General features: G+C 33.7%; 1 protein-coding gene across 2 annotated transcripts in view; it reads left to right on the top strand.

Annotated features, from left to right (window-relative positions):
- The window catches only part of LOC134840575 (misshapen-like kinase 1), a 50,876-nt gene that overhangs the window by 21,565 nt on the left and 9,148 nt on the right, over positions 1 to 20,163 (top strand). For both annotated transcript variants that reach the window (XM_063856485.1, XM_063856486.1), the window contains exons 10-15: positions 308 to 456; positions 3,987 to 4,207; positions 4,911 to 5,173; positions 6,000 to 6,399; positions 6,762 to 6,940; positions 7,487 to 7,586. In XM_063856485.1, coding sequence (XP_063712555.1) covers positions 308 to 456; positions 3,987 to 4,207; positions 4,911 to 5,173; positions 6,000 to 6,399; positions 6,762 to 6,940; positions 7,487 to 7,586 — 1,312 coding nt within the window. The remainder of the gene's footprint in view (positions 1 to 307; positions 457 to 3,986; positions 4,208 to 4,910; positions 5,174 to 5,999; positions 6,400 to 6,761; positions 6,941 to 7,486; positions 7,587 to 20,163) is intronic.

A 20,163-nucleotide genomic window follows, 5' to 3' on the forward strand; every position in this document is an offset into this window, starting at 1 on the left:
ATCACTCTTTTCTAACTGTCTTTTGGCTATATTCAAAAAACTGCCAATCATAAATTGTTCCCGAAATTCAACGATATTTTCTTCTTCGAAATTTGAAAGTTAAGATTTAAAAAAGCAATTCAGTATTTCGTTCATTGGCTCTTTTCCAACTGTCTTTTGGCTGTTTTAAAACATTCTAATGAAAAATATTCATCGCATCAGCCTGTTTTTTAAATTTTCAATCGATAGCAAATATGCGTGAAACGAGAATGATTATGATTTTTTATATTATTGTCTCTATTAGCAAAGTAAATGCTTGTGGTTCCAGGGTTCGGAGAGTTCGGTTTCCTTGGCTGATGATTTGGAGCAGTCTGGGAAGGAGGAGGATCCGATCGAGGACGAACTGAGTGATGATTCGGACAAGGAGCAGGCCGACCGATTCGGAACCATACTCGTATCCTCCAAACCCAAGCCAATGTTAGTTGTTACATATTGCTTCACCTTGATTTTTTCTTTTGTCATTTTATCGTGATATAAATTTATTCATATGACCACTGAAATTGGTGAGGAACTTTTTTCGGAGGTGTTTTAGTTTTCTTAAGATTTTATACACGCAAAATCAGGTACCATTAATAATTATAAGAATAGGTCGAGTGATGTATCATATTAAAACCCTTTCAGCCCTCAATCTTCATCCAGAGCTTCTATGGCAAGAAAAGCTTTTTTAAAAAACAACAGCGTTTTAATTTCATTTTTCGAAAAAAAAATCCTATCGAATATGACTTGTTAACTAATTTTATGAGCTATCATTTTGTTTCTCTCATGATTAACTCAAAAAATGACACAGGTATAGGGAACAAAGTAAAAATGATTTGTTTTTTTTTCTAAGTTTTCTTTATTAATGTGGTCAACTCTTCCGTTTTATCTTTTTTAAGCTGCAATCATATTTTCTGATAAATGGTATTTTTGTCTGTAAGTTATCCTATTGATAACGCTTGCGATTAGCAAGCGTGATCAAATTGGAATATAAATTTTTTCGGGTTAACAACTTGTTTAACAAGTCAATTGAATCTTTTAATAGCTATGCGAATAATAAAATCAAATTTCTCAACTTCCGCGGCATTTTTGGTCTAGAGGTAATGGCTACGCTTGGGATTGCAAAGGTCCTAGGTTCAGATCTGGTCAGGACCAGTTTTTTTCTAACGGGAAGTATTTCGTTTAAAAAATACTTTACTTGGCCTGTTTGTCTACTTATGGTTTTTTGCTGAGTTACCATATCACGCACTTTTTTGTTTTCGTAGTAATTGAAAGTGTTTTCACTTTATCCTTGTGTTTTGTAAATTCACTGAATATGATTATTGTTCCGATCATTTGAAAAATGGGGAGGAACTTTGTGTGTTTTAATTTTTTTCCACGCCACAAATAATCATCGGAATGGGTCGAGTGATATGTCATATTCAAGCCCATTCAGTCGTCATTCAAAGAAATTTTGAAAACTAAAAAAAAGTTTTTTAAAAAGGTCTTGCTGATTTTTTCTTTTTTTTTCCATGAAAAAGTCTTTAAATTTGTTCACGCTTTATTTCGATTTTTCGAGGTTTGACTTGTGATTTCTTTGAGTTCAAATCATTTCCTTTGTTAAAAGGAAAGCAAACTCCACTATCGAACAGCAAATTTGCAAAGGTCACGAAAAACGTTATCGAATTCTAATTTTGAAAATGGTAATTAGTTATCAGATTTTCGAGTGGTCATCCAGTTTTCTCAACTTGAGCTAATTTTAACATTAAAGTGTCGATCATAAATTTTTCTACAAATTCAAAGAGCTTTGAGGCCATTGTTTTTTCTTCGAATTTCAAAATTTGAAGGTTTTTGAAAAAAAAACATGTCCTTCTTTTCAGTTTTCTTGCGTTCATTGCTCTTTTCCAACTTTCAGCTGATTACGTTTTTCAGTGTTGAGAAAAACACGTTTGGAAAGTTCAGTTAATTTCCTTTTTTAAAAGGAAGGCAAACTCCACTATCGAACAGCAAAGTTGTGAAGGTTACGAAAAACGTGATTGAATTCTAATTTTGAAAATGGTAATTAATTATCAGATTTTCCTGCGAAATAAAAATTTTACCTATTGATCCAGTTTTCTCAACTTGGGCTAATTTTAACATTAAAGTGTCCATCATAAAATGTTCTACAAATTCAAAGAGCTCTGAGGCCATTATCTTTTCGAATTTCAAAAGTTGAAGGTTTTTGAAAAAAAAAACAAGTCTTTTTCAGTTTCCTTGCGTTCATTGCTCTTTTCCAACTTTCAACTGATTATGTTTTTCAGTGTTGAGAAAAACACGTTTGGAAAGTTCAGTTAATTTCCTTTTTTAAAAGGAAGGCAAACTCCACTATCGAACAGCAAAGTTGTAAAGGTCACGAAAAACGTGATCGAATTCTAATTTTGAAAATGGTAATTAATTATCAGATTTTCCTGCGAAATAAAAATTTTACCTATTGATCCAGTTTTCTCAACTTGGGCTAATTTTAACATTAAAGTGTCCATCATAAATTGTTCTACAAATTCAAAGAGCTCTGAGGCCATTATCTTTTCGAATTTCAAAAGTTGAAGGTTTTTGAAAAAAAAACAAGTCTTTTTCAGTTTCCTTGCGTTCATTGCTCTTTTCCAACTTTCAACTGATTGTTTTTCAGTGTTGAGAAAAACATGTTTGGAATGTTTGATTTTTGGAATAATTTCGAGCGTATAAAGCGAGCAAGCAGACTTATTTTTGCTTAATTTAAGCCGTTTACAGTAACTTATTTGTGCCTAGCTTTAATTTTACTCAAGTATATTTAGTTTTTGGGAGTTTCTTTAACGTCATTCTGGGAATCAGAAAATTCGAAAAATTTATACGAAGTCAAAAATTCGGTTGTTTCTAAAAAAAATTGTTTTCCAATTTGCTTATTTTACTATGAATGTCGCAGATGCCTATGCTCTTAATTTTTTTTCCAGATCCTTTCATCACACCACGCAGAAAAAAATACACTAATTTGAAGAAAAAAAAAACACTTTTTTCTTGTATTTTTTAAAAACTGGTCGGAACATTCTGTGCTACTTGCACAGTAACTAGCTATGCTTGTTGTTCCGACTAGTGAAAATGGGGAGGATCTTTGTATTCGTGTGTGTTTTATTTTTTTGTTGTTTTCTACACAAAATCAGCTATCACAAATTATCATCGGACTGGGTTAAAGCCCTTTCAGTTGTCGAGAAAAACAGGTTTAAAGTTTTGGTTTTGTCTAATTTCGAGCGAGTGAGTAGGCTTGCTTACATTAGCTTATTTATGCTTCATTTCAGTCTTGAGCGTTTAGTTTTACTCAAATGAAGTGAGTTTAGGCTTCATCTAAGGAATCAAAAAAAATTATGTATTTTTTGTTTTTCTTGTTATTTGTCTTCAAAAATTGTTTTCCAATTTGCATATTTTACAGAGTGATGAAAATACCTAAGCTCTACATTTTTGCTCAGATTCTTTTATCACATCACGTCGAAAAAACGACACTTAATTGAAAAAGTAATTTTATAAGACTGAACGGAACATTCTGTGCTACATGCACAGTAACCGGCTATACTGTTTTTTTTTTGGTTAAAATCTTTGCTCCAATCGTTTCGGCTTGTTTTACCAGCTTATTGGCCGAATGACTGGTTGTTAGTTGGAAAAATTTGGTTTTTACCTTTTGTGTGTTACCGGAGGTTTGGGGTGAGGGCTTTCAGATTTGTCAAGACAACAATTTAGCTTTCGGCTCAAGTGTAGTTGACCTTACTTTTGTTAGCTTAGTTTTCGCTCGATAAGTTTTGTTGACTTTTCATTAAACGCCGTCGATTGTGATTCTGAACGTGATTTTCGCAAATAGAACATCATTCAAGACAAAATTTTGAAGTTTTCTGCTTTTTCGATTTTTTTTCTTCATTTTTTGGTGGCTCTCATTTGCTTTCCTGTTTGCTAGCTTGCCTATGTGATATTGAGTCGTTTCTCTTTTCTAGCCAATCAGAGGTGAGCTCGAAGTTGCTTCGTGAGGACAAGTCGGGTGGAAAAGACAGAGACAAGCGACAGATGCACAGACTGTCCATGGGCGAGTGCAGCTCCTCCGGAGGCTCGATCAAGTCTACAAAATCATCCAACATCCCACAATCCAACTCCCAGAACAACAACAACTCACCGCCCCAAAAAGAACAGGGCAAAGAAAACTTGCAAGGCGCATCAGGTGAGTCATGCAGATAAACATACACAAGCGCCAGCTAAATGTTCAATTACAAACATCTGTTCTGGTTTTGGAGTGATCTTGAACAAAAAAAATTTTTGCGATTGGTCTGGCTAACTTTCATTTTGAAGTGTAGTCTTTAAATAAAGAGCGAGGGCCGCAGATTTTTCAAAACCGTATCCGAGTCAGTAGCTGATTTAGGAGAGCGGGGAAGCAAACCATCCATTTTTGAATGACCTTCCTTTAGAAGGCGGATCTAGATTTTTCTGTGCCTCAAAGCAGGTCGAAAAAGGCGTTTTAGACACATTTTGGAAAATTTTGACCAAAAAATTAAATTTTTTCGACGCCAGCCCCTCAAAATTAGCATACTTTGGCATCTAGAAATTTTTAGGGTCGGTCAGCCAAAATTGGATGTCTTAAGATAGTACCAAAGGGGTATCCTTTGGGTAGTCAGGGAGTCGAGTCCCTGAGGGGAAAACATTCCACCCGCCCCCTAAATCAGCTATTGCCTCTCCTGAACTTTTTCAAAAGGTGTCATCGTCGCAATGCAATGTATACTAATTTTCAAGGGTGAGCGCGCGCCGAAAAAACTGCGGTTTTCAAGCTTTCACAAATGAGCTTAGAAACGTCGTTTTTGGACGTGAATTTTCAATTACGACTAATTGATTTCCCAAAGTTTGTCAGTTTATAGGTTAGGGTTTTTCAGATTCTTACAACGAGTCAGCGGCACAAATGAGAGGCCAGCACAAGAAGTCCTCCAGTCGAAGCATGAGCCAAGAGAGGCCAATGAGTCAGATGAGTAAGAAGGCCAGTGCTGTGGACATCGACATCACCTCCTCATCTTCGCCCTCCGCAGCTCAATCCCAGACGCCTTCAGGAAAGGATGGGAGCAGTAGTCAGCAGAACGTGAGTGAGAAGAAAAACAGCAGCAGCAGCAATCTACTCAGAAAACACAAAGAGTCCAAAACGGTAGGAGAGACAATTATTAAGTAACGATGAGTATAGTTCAAAATGATTTTTTTTTGTTTTTTTTCAGGAAAAATCAAATTTGTTCTGGCTCAAATTTCCTTTTTTTGCTGTTTGACTTCTGATTTCTTCGCGGTTTGGGTTTTTCGCGGTTTGACTTTTGAGGCAAGTTCCACTAACGAGCAATGAAATTGCAAAGGTCACGAAAAACGTCATTGACTTCTAGTTTCGAAAATGCAATTTATTTATCAGATTCACCAGCGAAATAAAGTTTTTACTTATTAATCCAGTTTTCTCAAATTGGGTTTTCTCAAATTTTATCAAAAAAGTGACAATCATTAAATTTTATCGAAATTCAAAGAGCTTTAAGGCTATCTATTTTTCTTCGAAATTCGATAATTGATCTTTATACGAAAGACAAGTCAGTTTTTTTTCTGTTTTCTTGCGTTCATTGACTCTTTTCCAACGGTCTGTTCACTGTGTTTTGAATCTCAAATAGACTCGTGCCTTATGTTGTTACAGAATTCGGAATATATTCTAACTTGCAAACAGTAATGTGTTGAAGCAAGACTACTGCGAGAACCGTTCTTCTCTAAACGATTGCTAATTTTTAGCTAAGGGCTCTTGCTAAACCGACTTACAATTGGCCGACTGAACTTTAAATTGTTCTAAGGGCGTCTTTTCCTCTGGCTTTGAACTATGAACGTTTGTTAAGGGGAGGATGGCAAAATAAACAAGTGAACCGCAGTTTTATTGGATCTAGACTGACAAATGGGTTCCCGCAAGTTACTTTTCTCACTTTGTTGAATACATCTTTGAAATCTTTCAGCGCCGTTCGATGGAAGATGTATCAAACAAGCGTGCATCCATGGTATCCGTACCATCCCAGCAAAACATGGACAGTAGACTAGGCACTCCTGATTCAAAACAAACACCGCCTTCGGAAACCCCTCGAAAAGCCTCTGAAGGCAAACTAAAGCGGCAGTCAACAGCCGAAGTCAACACCAGCTCTCCTCACAGCAGAAGTCGAAAGGGAAGCTCCAGTGATACCAAGGCAGGTCACTTCAACTCGTTTGGGTTCGGAGTTGGAGGCAGTACGCCTTCAAGTGTGAATGTTCCTATCAACATCAGTAGCTCAGAGCAGGGTAGCACTACGAGTCCCATAAACCCCGAAATTAGGAAGTTTCTCAAGAAGTTCAAAAGCGAAGTTCTGTGTGCTTGTCTTTGGGGTGAGTTAATGTTTTCTTGCGTTTATTGACTCTTAAGATTTATTGCGGCACCAAGTAAGTCGAAGTATCAAAATCCGGAAGACTTTCGCCGTAGAGTAATATTATCAAAACCCTAAATTTCACTGTGAGTTTCATTCGTTGCTCAGCTAAATGCAGAATGAAGAAAATGCGAATCCTTTGAGCCATCGAAAACTGAGAAATGAGCTGAGATTGCCGATTGACGAATACATGAATACATTAGCGAGAATGCATTGGCGACTGCGTGTTTTACATGTATACTGAAACTAGTTTAAGCATCAACATCATCTCTACATCTATCTATTGTAGACCGGCATTTTTAATCGCGCATGTTGATTGTACAGGTGTGAACCTACTGATTGGGACTACTAAGGGGCTCTACTTCATGGACAGGAGTGGAGGCTGTGAGGTTGTTCGTCTAGTGAGTGATCGGAAGTTCTCCCAGATGGAGATCATCCCATCCCTCTCCCTCCTCGTCACCATCTCTGGCAAGAACAACCGGCTCCGAGAATACTACCTCAAGGTATGCTATAATAATTATAATTAATGATAATTTTTTTTTCTAGCCAAAACTTCTAATCATACATTCTATAAAAATGCAAGTTTACACTGAATTTCGGCTTGGGAGAATACCAAAAAGGCATCAATCAGCCTGTCGGGTGGCATCTCCATGAGCAAAATCTATTCGTCTACTTTTTTAAACTACACTTCACACCCTCCATTATAGATCATAAGACGAAGATTGCGAGAAGTGTATTCAACATGTGGCGTTGGGTTTTATATTAGAATCCGTTTTGCGTGTTCTTTAACTTTCGCTTGACAGAAGTTGGCCAGTAAGATTGATATTTTTAAAGGTTTTAATTGAGATTTTCCAAACGCTCTTAACAGCGCTATACGCGAAAACTTATCTGATAACTGAAAAGATTTAACGTTGTTAAGGACCGGCTCGTTTTTTTTTTCATGTGCTTGCTAGTCGCATATATAGAGGGAGCTTAAGAGTGCCGTCTACTGATCGATAGTTTTAGTGGCGCAAGTAGGCGATTGTGACGTTTTGTTGTTTATACTTCAGGTGTTGCACAGTAAGATCATCAAGCAGGACACTCCGAAGGTGCACGATGAATACGGGGACATCGGCAACAAAATCGAACACTGCAACTCATTCAAAATCGGTCAGTTTCTCATTCAAAATCGGTCAGTTTCAATTCTCTCTTACAAGTAATCACGTAGAATAGTCTCCATAATTCCACAACCCTCATAGATAACAGACTGTTTCTAAATAAAATTTCAATTTCGTCAAATTCTCATAAAGAGAATCAAAAAACAAGATTAGTGAATCAAAAAACATAAATAATGGAACCTGATCTAAACTACATTTTATGATTGGATAAATTAAATGTTTTACCAATGTAAAGTATTTAATATTAACCAATCATGATCCATCTAACTAACAACCCACTTATTTGTAAGTGCTGAAGTTACTTGTAATTTCAGCACCAGAGAGATTTAAATTTAACTTAGAAATTAGTTGGACTCTCCCGAGCACTTCAGCAGCCGCAATAAACCAGTATACCCTAGATCTATTGAGCCTAGCAGAGACTAGTTAAACAACCTGAGACTAGATAGTATAAGAGTAAGATTAGGATCGGTATTAGACTAAGAAGTTGCACGAATCTATCCGGCCGAAAATAAGATAGCGTGACGAGCAGACGGTGTACCCTATCCGAAATTACTCTATGAGTTACACTTCGGTCCTAACTCATCTGGTGCGACCATAAGTCTCGAACAAGACCTTAATAGATTAGAATTAACCAAAATAGATTAGAAATTAGACAAAAACATTTACAAAATGTTATACGACAATAATTTAATCGAAATGTCTCTACGACTCAATAGATCAGAGCCAATATTCCGAACCATAACAGAACTACCCAGAATTGGAAGAAGACCTCGAACCAAAGACGACATACGACAAAGTAGAAACTTGCCGTATAGTTATATGATAGTTCGGCAAAAGCCAGAACAAACTTTTATATTTCGAATACTACTTGCAATGAATTTAGATTTCCATTTGCAAACATAAAACTTTGAAGTTACTCTTCAAAATCATTTCAGGCGCTAAACAAATTTATTAATATACAATAACGATTAATAAAAAGATCTTAGATCGTTTTCCTAAAACTCTGCAGTATTATACAAAACATGTTTGAAAAATATTTATTGAAAAATAAAAATAAAAATTAGTAGCATGACAATAAATGGTTAGTAATCATAAATCATCCTGTTGATTCCAGCTCCATCACCTAAAACATAACAGCAATTATAAACCAACTAACATCATCAAAACACTAAATCTTTCCTTTACACACATTTAAAATTTTATTAAAACTTAAATTCACTTAATTTTAAAACCAGATCATCAAGGCTTATCCTTGGATCTTAAATCATTTTCTACTTAATTAAATTTCAAATTTGATCATCAAGGCTTATCCTTGGATCAAACAGAACAACTTTGTTCTCCCCCACCCACTTAATTAGTGTCTAACGACCTCAAACGTCGATTCACTACCCAACCCTTTCTAAAGACCTAAGACTAATAGAAATTTTTAAACAAAACTAATCATTCAAATTAGGATAAACAGTGAAGAACTTCGGTTATTCATCCTTCACTTGACCCCCCCTCTTACCAGACCCAGGATAAATCTTAGACTTAGTAAGTTTAAAATAGTATCTAACGAACTACTCGCGTTCTAATTATACCTGAACCTTGTGGATCGATTTACTATTCTCCAACCCTTGAACACAATCACTACCCCTAAGTAAGATTAAGTAAGTTAACACCTTAGCTTATACTAGTCACGAGAAAGTAAAAATCATTCTTCGGAATCGATATACTTTTCTCTCCAACCCTAAACACATAGACCCAGGTTAAGCTAACCAAAAAATCGTAAGAACTAACAGTTTAGGAAAATAGAAATCATTTAACAACCTTTTGCATCCGTCATTTTAAACCTTATGTCATTTAAAAACCTAGGAAATAAACAAACAATCGTTTTACACAATTGTGAAATAGATAACAAAAAATACGACCTTGTAATCACTCCTCATACACAAACAGTTGGATACATTCGAACAAAACGACAAACACTAAAAAGAAAAATAATAACGAAACAAAGACAAATAACACGAAAAAGATTTTCAAAAAATCGAAACGCATTTTCAGAATCAGAAACCAACAGTTTAGACGAACTTTACAAACTAAAAGAATCAATAGATAAAAATTGCCCAATTCACGATCAATTATATTTCTCTGACTCAGAAACAACTTCAAATTCATCACAAAGAGGAAAAAGAAGAATAAAAAAGCAGTACAAACACAAACCAGTACATTTATACAATTGGAATCAACCAATTCGACACATTAATAATTACATATTAACAGTAATCGAACGAAAAAATGAGTTCAACGCACACCCCAGGTGAAGAAACTCCAGATGATGATGAAATCTTTCCTTTTATAGTAGACGCAGATACTGATAGAGGACAACACATATTTTGTCAAAATTTACTCGTAAATTTATTTGAACCCGGAATCAGTCCATGTAAAACAGAGTTCCCCGATGTAAAAATCAAAAGACAAATCATAGATCACTATCTAAAAGATATATGCAACATAACACAACAGTATGGAATCTACTCCATAGAATTCACCTCACCAAATCATAATAATAAAAAATATACAATTCAAACAGACGATCTTGATTTAGAATTTTCAAAAGTTTTTTCAGAATATATAAAAAGCATCCAATACCATAACTCACAAAGAGCAAACTCCATATTCACCAATGAAGTTTTCGCAATAATATATAGTTATATTTCGATATTAGAAAACGAAATCCCAATAACAAATGTCTCACCGACAGAAACATCTAAACATTTGAAAGTACGACATGAAATCACACTACTCTCTAGTTATTTAAACATCATTAAAGAAAATTTCACGAAAGACGACGTTTCACAACATACAAAACACGATCTACAAAAAATTTTGGCATGGTTCATAATAGATTATTTCACACACAATATTGATTTAATTGCACAAGCAAGAAAAAATTTTAGACCCCAAAATTCGAACGATGATACCGCTATCACAGAACAATCAGATTATGTTTGGGACCCCGAATGGTCTCATCCCGCATTTATAAGCTTTCCACAATCAATCTCAAGTCAAGCAATAGGTACAATATCTTACATAAGAGATTATGTAAGAGTAATACCATTAACAATTGATGCAACACCATTAAACTATAATACATTTTTACCCGATACACAAAATAATAGTTTAAACTCTACAGTTATACACAATGAAAACCTCAATGGAACTAGGAATCTTACTCAACAAGATATCCAGACACCATCACACTTCATAAATGAAGAAATTGTACACACAACAACTACACAACAAAGTATTTCACCAATACGCCCAAATTTAACAACACCAAGAAATACAAATCCTTCACAAACACAGGTAACCTTACAATCAACCGTTAAACCTTCGGTTGCCCCTAAATATTCACATATGGATTACCAAACATACAGACCCATGACAATACCATCAAAAACACGCAAAACATTCACTAGAAACAACTTTGCAGACCATAATTATAATTATACACATCCATCAAAAACATATAATCAACCACAAAGAAATTTTAACCAATATACAAGATCTCGAAATTGGGATAACCCAATGGCCCAACCTAATTCAACAAATTTCCAAACAAATCCTCCACGGGATCACAGTGAAAATTACCCATTTTTTCAACAAAATAAAAATAAAAAACAGACATCTTATCAAATGGATTATTTATCCTCAGATGATGATTTCTTACAACCAGATATATTTGCACAAAATACCCAAGAATATCGTAAACAAGGAATACAGAGAACACGTACAAATCATAGAAATTTTTCTCCACAACCAATAGATGCACAAAATCAACAACCAATTCAACAACAAAATCCAATTCATACACAATCTTTTCAACCAATTCAACAACAAAATCCAATTCATACACAATCTTTTCAACCAATTCAACAACAAAATCCAATGACTGCACACTCGTATCAACCATCACAAATGCAAAATGAAATACCACTCCCATATTATCTCCAACAACATGAAATAACAAGAAACCAACTTTCAAATTTTTCTCAAATGCCAAATGCAGCAGAATCATTACAAATGACAATGAATCCATACCTTATGGGTGGATCATCAATAACATCAAACAAACCTTTAATGGTTTTCACAGGAACAGACCCTGAATACTCTGTAGAAGATTATTTAAATGCAGTAACAGCAAACCTGATTTTAAATATTGGACCTGAACCAATTAATACGCCACTACATCAAAATTGGATACATCGACGCACAGCGTTAATACAAACAACCTTAGATGGCGCAGCCCAAAAATGGTTTTCAGTACTACCTCTAGAAATAAAATCAAACTGGAAAAGGTTTACACAGGAATTTTCAAAAATGTTTGACTCCGAAAGAAACAAACAACAACAAAGAGTTTTATGTAATGAAATTCGCAGATTACCAAACGAAACCATCAAGCAAATAGCAGTACGAATCGAAACACTAGTTCGAAAAGCATATTCATTAAATACACATGACTATAAAAACACAAAGATGACAGAAATCTTAATGATGACCTTAACACCACAATTAAGGAAAATAGCAATAAAAAAGAGAGCATCACATCCTTCTTCAATTCGAGAACCCGATTTAGATTTTCGAAAACTAGTAGACAAATTAGAACAAGCAGAAATCACGATGAAACTAGAAGAAACGGAAAATCTGAAATTACAATACGTTAATAGAATTGAAACGACTCCCACTAATATTAATAATATACAGGAATCAGAGACAGACCTCGTTGAAAAAATCACTGAAATACTCAATATTTACGAAAAGAACCCAAACTTTAAAGGCAAACCATCTTTCAAAAAATGGTGTAATTATTGCCGACGATACGGACATAGTATTTCCGAATGTAGACAAAAACAGCAAGACAATCAAAATAAACCTCAAAAATATAAAGAACCAAATAAATCATTCTATCAATACATGAAAAAAGATCAAAATCTACCGAACAAAACAGTCCACAGCAACAACAGTTCAGGAAAACCACTCCCGAACAATACAAATTATACAAGAAATCAATCACCATATAACTCAAGTTATAGAGGAAGATCACCAGAACGAAGAAACACGAATAATTCATCACAAAATCACTACAATAGACCAAATAGTCGAAATAACTACTCCAGATCAAATTCAAATACACAACGATTTGTTTCTAGATCTAATTCCCAATCAAGAAATAACTACTACCCAAACAACCAATCACGAAATTCATCATACAATAGGAATAGAAACTACTCCTATAATCGAAATAGAAGTTATTCAAACAACCGAAACCAGAATTACCCGAACAATCGATCAAGGAATAACTCATATAATAGATCGAACTATAACAGACCAAACAATAATTACCAAAACAGATCGCGAAATAATTCACAAAATCGACACCCAAGTTATAATAATCGTTATAGAAATTATTCCCAATCACCACACCGGAATAATAATAACTATAATAATTCTAATAATCGCCACAGAAGTAGTACACCTAAACATCAAAGACAAATCAATCAAGTACAGTTAAATCCAGAAACAACATCAGACCCTCCAGGTATTGATGACACAGTAACTGATACGTTACAACTCAATCAAATAAACTGTACATCATCAGATTCAGAAAGTGATACTGAAAACACTCTTTCTATCAATATGATAAACGTCGAAAATGACTATGAATCTGTCATATATGAACAACCCTTTTCATCACACATATATGAAAATCAATCAGAATTTCTTCAAAATTATTACACTACACCCATAAATTCCACACCAACGACGCAAGAAACAAACGAGATTAACACTACAGATCAAACCAATAAAAATACCAAAACAAAATGCTTGAATACAAACCACATTTATCAAAATATACAAAAAGAACAACCCAAAGAAAAAATTTGGACAATACCATTTCTCTTAGAAAGCCCAAGAAATAAAGAATTTCAACCACCAGACCTTGAAATAGATTTTTTAATTGATTCAGGAGCAGAATCAAACATAATAAACATCCCCACATGGAATGAAATAAAAACTTTACACCCAAAGTTAATACCTCTTGAAACCTCCAGTAAGTTAGCAACAGCACAAGGATCAACATTGATAAACTACGGAAAAATCCAATTATTTCTCCTCCCCACCAGAACAATGGAACAAAGCAAAATTTTAAATAAGCCATTTAAACAAATATTCCATATCACTGACATTAAATATAATATCATTGGAATACCATTTATTTCGAAGTATATACCAACAATTAACATACTAAATAGTAAAATATTAATCAAAGATAAATATACAAAAACAAAAGAAACATCCTTAACATTTTTTCAAAGATTAAATAAACAACCACCATTCTTTTCAAAATTCTACCCGATATTTAACAAGCAAAGAAAACACCTAAAACCACTATCAGGAAATATCTATAATTTTTCAATCAAACAAGTTCACCAATATGATAAAGAACAAAACAAACAAAAATTTTATATGTCAGAATTTGAATTCAAACCTATTCATAAATTTTTCAAAATCACAATCTCATCCATAAAATATTTGAAAAATTCGAATTCCGATATCATTTCCTTACATGTCTATAACAACACACCTTACCAAGTAACATTACCTTTAGGACTTTTAGGATACTGCGAAACCAACGCTACAATATCACCAATACACGAAAAAGCCTATCGCGTAAATAATATACTCCAATTACTAGATATTTGCCAATCTACAATTCTTAATGAAGAATTATCTATAAATAATATAATAAGTAACGAAAACAGAAATACGGATTATTTCACAAAAACTCCATATTTCAAACCTACATTCAACATAAGTAACTACACAGAGGACCAACAGAAATTTTTAACAATGTTTAATTTCCAACATTCACAAATAACACAAGACGAATTCGAAAAATTAGCCAAACAGCTAATTAAATATTCATCAGTCTATGCAACATCAAAATTCGATGTTGGCAAAATCAGTTCATCACTACATCTCCCGTTAAAACCAGACGCAGTTTTCAAAAAACAAAGAGCAAGTAAAGTACCAATTCACTTACATGATAAAGTAAACAGATTACTCGATATTTTAGAACAATACAACATTATATCACCAGTAAATAAAGAAGAACAACCAAAAGGCAACACATTTATCAACCCCGTTATCATTCTAGCTAAAGGAGAATCATTAAAAATCGTTCTCGATGCTAGATACCTCAATTCACTTATAGATGAATCAAAATGTAATTGGCCCATTGAACCAATACAAGTTATTTTAACAAAAATAAACAGCAAATACTTTACAACCGCCGATATGAATAGTGCATACAATCAAATGCCACTAGATGAACAATCACGACGTTTAACACAATTTGTTATAGGAAACCAACAATATGAATTCAACCGCTTATTCTATGGAATATCCATAGGACCAGCAGCATTTTCAGCTTTTATGAGCAAAATTTTTAGACCACTAATACTCAAGAAAAACGCAATCACCTATTTAGACGATGTTTTTATGCAATCACAAACAAAAGACGAAATGTTCAATGTTTTAGAAAAATATCACCAAATACTTCAGAACGAAAATCTGAAGGCCGCCCCCGATAAATCACACTTCTTTTTGACAAGAGTTAAATTCTTAGGACATAATATAGAAAGAAAAACAATCACTCCATTGAAATCACGCATTGACGCTATTCAAAAACTTCAACCACCAACAAATAAAAAGAAAATCCAAGAATTTCTTGGAATGTTAAACTTTTTAAGTAAATATGTTTATAAAATGCAATTATATCTACGACCATTTTATAACATCCTTAGACAACAAAATAATTTTGAATGGAACACAGAACATCAAACACGATTTGAAGAAATAAAGAAACTTTTAACTGAACAAATTTCAAACACAATTCCAGATTCAAATCAACCATTTTATGCAATGTGCGATGCTTCGAACTTTGGCATCGGTGCAGCACTATTACAATCACATAATGGTACAAATAAAATGAACCTCATATCAGCAAATTCTCGATTATTCACTCAAGCAGAGCTACGACTCTCAACTCTAATGAGAGAATGTACAGCCATAATATATACGCTGACAGAATATGAATTTTTGATACTTGGATCAAAACATCCAACAGTTCTATTCACAGACCATAAACCAATCATCTTTCTTTTTACACAAAAATCTAACCCAAACCACCGAGTTTACAGATTTCAACTAATTCTAATGAAATTTCCAAACTTACATATAGTTTGGACTGCAGGAAAAAATCTTGCATTACCAGACACCTTAAGTCGAAATACACCACCTGAATTACTTACACGAAAAACAACAGTTGAAATACCCAAAAACATAAAATTCTACCTTGCAGAAAACGAAACATCACCCCGATTGGAATGCAAATATGCAGTAAAAACTGATATTGAACAATCACAAATAAATAATTTACAACATTTCCCACTTTATTTAGATTGTCAAAATAATCATTATGAAGTTGATCTACTTGGAACATCAACTTTCAAACCAATCCCATATTCTCAATGGATCAAAAATAACACCCAACAAAAACGAACAAAACAACACCCGCCTAAAAAAGACCATTTTCCACTAATTGAAAAAGAAGATTTAACTGATAAAATAAATTTATCAGGACCACAAACAAATGATTCAAAATACACAATAAATCAAGTTTTTGACCTTCACGACCCACTTGACACAATACCCTTATCTAAATTAGAAATCGAAAACATTTTTCTCCCCCCAACAGAAACAATTACAATTTCAACACTGAAACAATATCAAAATCTTGACCCAGTAATTCGACAACTGAAATCATGGCACAAATATAAAACTAAACCTATCAAAGCAGATTCAACCATTCTAGGAAACAAAACACTCCTCCGATACTTTCGCAAATTTAACAACACAACAATTAACGAAAATACAGACCTTTTAGAGTATAACCTAAATGAATCTACAGTTCCATGTCTCCCTTTAAGTATGATTCTTATAGCTTTTAATATTTCACATACACAAAATATTAAAGGACACTCTGGATCAGAAAAAACATATTCAAATTTTATACAAAATTTTTACTTCCCAAATGCACCAATTTGGATAAAAGTACTATGCAATGATTGTATAGTATGTCAACTAAATAAACCTTACCCAAATCAAAAACAAATAGCACAAAAACAAGATTTTAAAGGACAAAGTTTGTACTTTAACCATCGTATCTCATTTGATACTAAGGGACCAATTTCACCCTCATCAGAAGGAAACTCCTACATTATGGTAATTGTTGACGCATTTACACATTATGTAGCACTTAACCCAGTACCACATTGTAACGCTTATTACGCTTACACAACACTCTATGAACACTGGATAGCAAAATTCGGACTACCAGAAATTTTAGTTACAGACAACGGTACAGAATTCATAAATAATGAAATTATCACACTATGTCATTTATATAACATTAAACACAAACCACGTACATCTCATGCACCTTGGACAAACGGCTTAGTCGAAGGTATGAACCGTTCATTACAAGAATATCTTAGATGTATCATCAACGGAAATGATACAAAATATACCGAATGGTCAGCAGATGTAAAATTATTTCCCTTAGCGTATAATTCACAAATTACGACAACTTTAGGAATGTCACCATACGAAAGGGTTTTTAACCAAAAGCCACGCAAACCAATAATGTTTACAGCAAATTCTCATAAAAACGCACAAGGTTATTGTCAACCAAATAAAGACTCAATTTGTTATAACCTACCTTTACATACACATGATGAAGATCATTTTCATCACCCACAAATTCTTAAACTAGCCTCCGGTACACACACCGAATGGATTCTAAATAGAGATAAAAAACACAATGAAATTTATCAAAAAATAACAAAAAAGTTATTACAAAGACAAAACATTAATGAACAAATCAATTCACGCTTTACACCAGCTTCCGATTTAAAAATTGGAACATTTGTTTTAATACCTAATTTTAATACTCAAAAAGGAATTTCTAAAAAATTACAACCCCTTCGAAAAGGACCATACCAAATAATTGCAAAACCCACTGATGTCACATATAAAATTACCGACTCAAACAAAAAAGAAATCGTTCAACATCGAAACAACCTATTACCTTATTACCCAAAAGAATACGCACTCCGCGAATTAACCCAATTATATTCTTTCACAGGATTAAAAATCATTCAAAATGAACCACATCTGAAAAACACAGAACAAAATGATAACCCCACCGAAAATCAAAACACAAAACCAACCGCCACCAAAAACAATACACAAAACCATAAAGAATCTCCAAAACAAAGAAAAAATAGAAAAATGACCGAACAAATAATACCCCAAGAACAAATCGACAAATCAGAAAATCGAAAAACAACAAGACTCCGAAATCAACCACGTAAAAACTATAAAATATTCATCCCCCAATCTAAAATATTAAAGAAAGTAGAATTTAAAAAGTAATTTTAAGATTTCATACTTCACAATCTTGAAACCTCCGTAACATTTTTCATTTCAATTTTTCAAAATAACATGCTCACAAGTACGCAATAATTCTAGTTCAAAATAGACCAATAGGATTCATCCAATCCGCCACTTTCTCTAACTCAAACTAAGATCAATTAGACGAATAATCTAGAACTCCAGGCACATCTCTAACTATAACTTTACAACCTCCAGGTCAAAAATAAGCAAATCACTCCAACTTGACAGCTAAAATAAATATCACCATAATACCGTACCCCTCCCTTATCTAATAACCCAAAGATCAACAATATTTCCCCAACTCAGACCACGAATACCCCCAAAACAAATTTGATAACTTAGCCTAAAGTAACAAAATGAAGATTTTAATTAGCCTAAAGTATAAAAATCTCACCATACCCCGGATCATTTGACAAACAAAAATAAAGAAAAAGACGACCTCCCAGTCACCATGAAAATTGCCCCCAACAATTTTTTACAAAACTCAACCCACTTGTCAAAAAACTAATAAATAATTCGACCACACTAGGAAATCGCCTCAAACAGCAAAAAATATTCGACCAAGAGATCATTTCTTAAATGCTCTTCTCTCAAACAGTTGCTCAAATACTTATAAATTTTAAACATTTTTTTTCAATACTTGAAGCCTTTATAATATTTCTTTTTGATATACTTGAATCTTTTCTAATAATCCTAATCATTTTTTGTAACATTTTTTTAATTTTCTACACTATTCTCGAACTATTCCTCCAACTTTCCAAAACCCTTGAATATATCCACAGGTACGATTTTAACAACTTGTCTAAATGATACGAACAATTTTCAGTAGAACCGATATTTTTTTATTGTTTGTAATTTTCATAACATTTTTATCATCCCTCATTTTGACCATCTGTAAATGTATAAAGAAAGCAATCCTCACTTTTGCCCTAGCAACAGTCCTTCTAATTCTTTTTTTGGAAGAATATTATAATAAACACAAAATTTCTCGCTAAAGTAATAATTCAAAAAACCATCAAAAATTGCTACCCAACAGTCACAGAATCAGTCTTCACCGACATCATCCCAAGATAACCAAACACCACCTTCAACTACTCAAAATCCTCAAACATCTACACGAATTTCTTTTCAAGACAATCCATACACTTTTGAAGAACGACACGCTCGTTTATCAGAACCACTAGAACCAGTTCAACGACAAGCACCTTTAAGCGAACCAACATATAACCTATATCCAACACTACCACAAGAACTAAGTAGAATAAAAAATTCTAGTCAAAACCAAAATACAGTCGAAATAAATAGACAAATTATACATCCTCGACGAAACAGAAATTTTCAAACTCCCCGAGTTCATTTTGATATACCTCAATCCCCATCACAAAACACTCCAGAAAACCCCATTGGTATATTACCAGAAACCCCTACGCTTCTTTCACAACGTAGCACCTCAAGCCTACCATCAGATTACTTAGGTTCAACACCAACATCTGAGCAAATACGTGAAAATCCCTTTAACCCCCCAAACCAGGCATCACGACTACCATATTGGACTACACATTCATTTACACAAGGTGAACCAAATTTAGTCAATGAACCCATAGATATTTCTACGGATACAACAACATCCTCATCACTACCAGAAACATTATCACTACCATCAACACCATCAATAAGCCAGTTTTCACCACCACCCTTTAACTTAAACTTTCCAAATAATCTCGACGCCAGATATCGAGAACAATCATCAATAAATATTCCTTTAAGACTAGATTGGAATACATTTACAGCACCTCCACCACTATTTGGACAACATCAAGAAAGTAACCGCCTTCATAACTGGGCACTTAATAGATTACAATATCGCCAAGATATTCACAACGATATCCGTGATCACAATATTCAAATACTCCAACAAAACAGTTTACAATTAAAGTTTGAAATCACAGTTAAGTTAAATAATATTACCCAACATCCCTACCCATTAAATCCACCTAACATAACAG

This window comes from Symsagittifera roscoffensis, chromosome 2, assembly GCF_963678635.1.
Source record: "Symsagittifera roscoffensis chromosome 2, txSymRosc1.1, whole genome shotgun sequence".
NCBI classification, from domain to species: Eukaryota; Metazoa; Xenacoelomorpha; order Acoela; family Convolutidae; genus Symsagittifera; species Symsagittifera roscoffensis.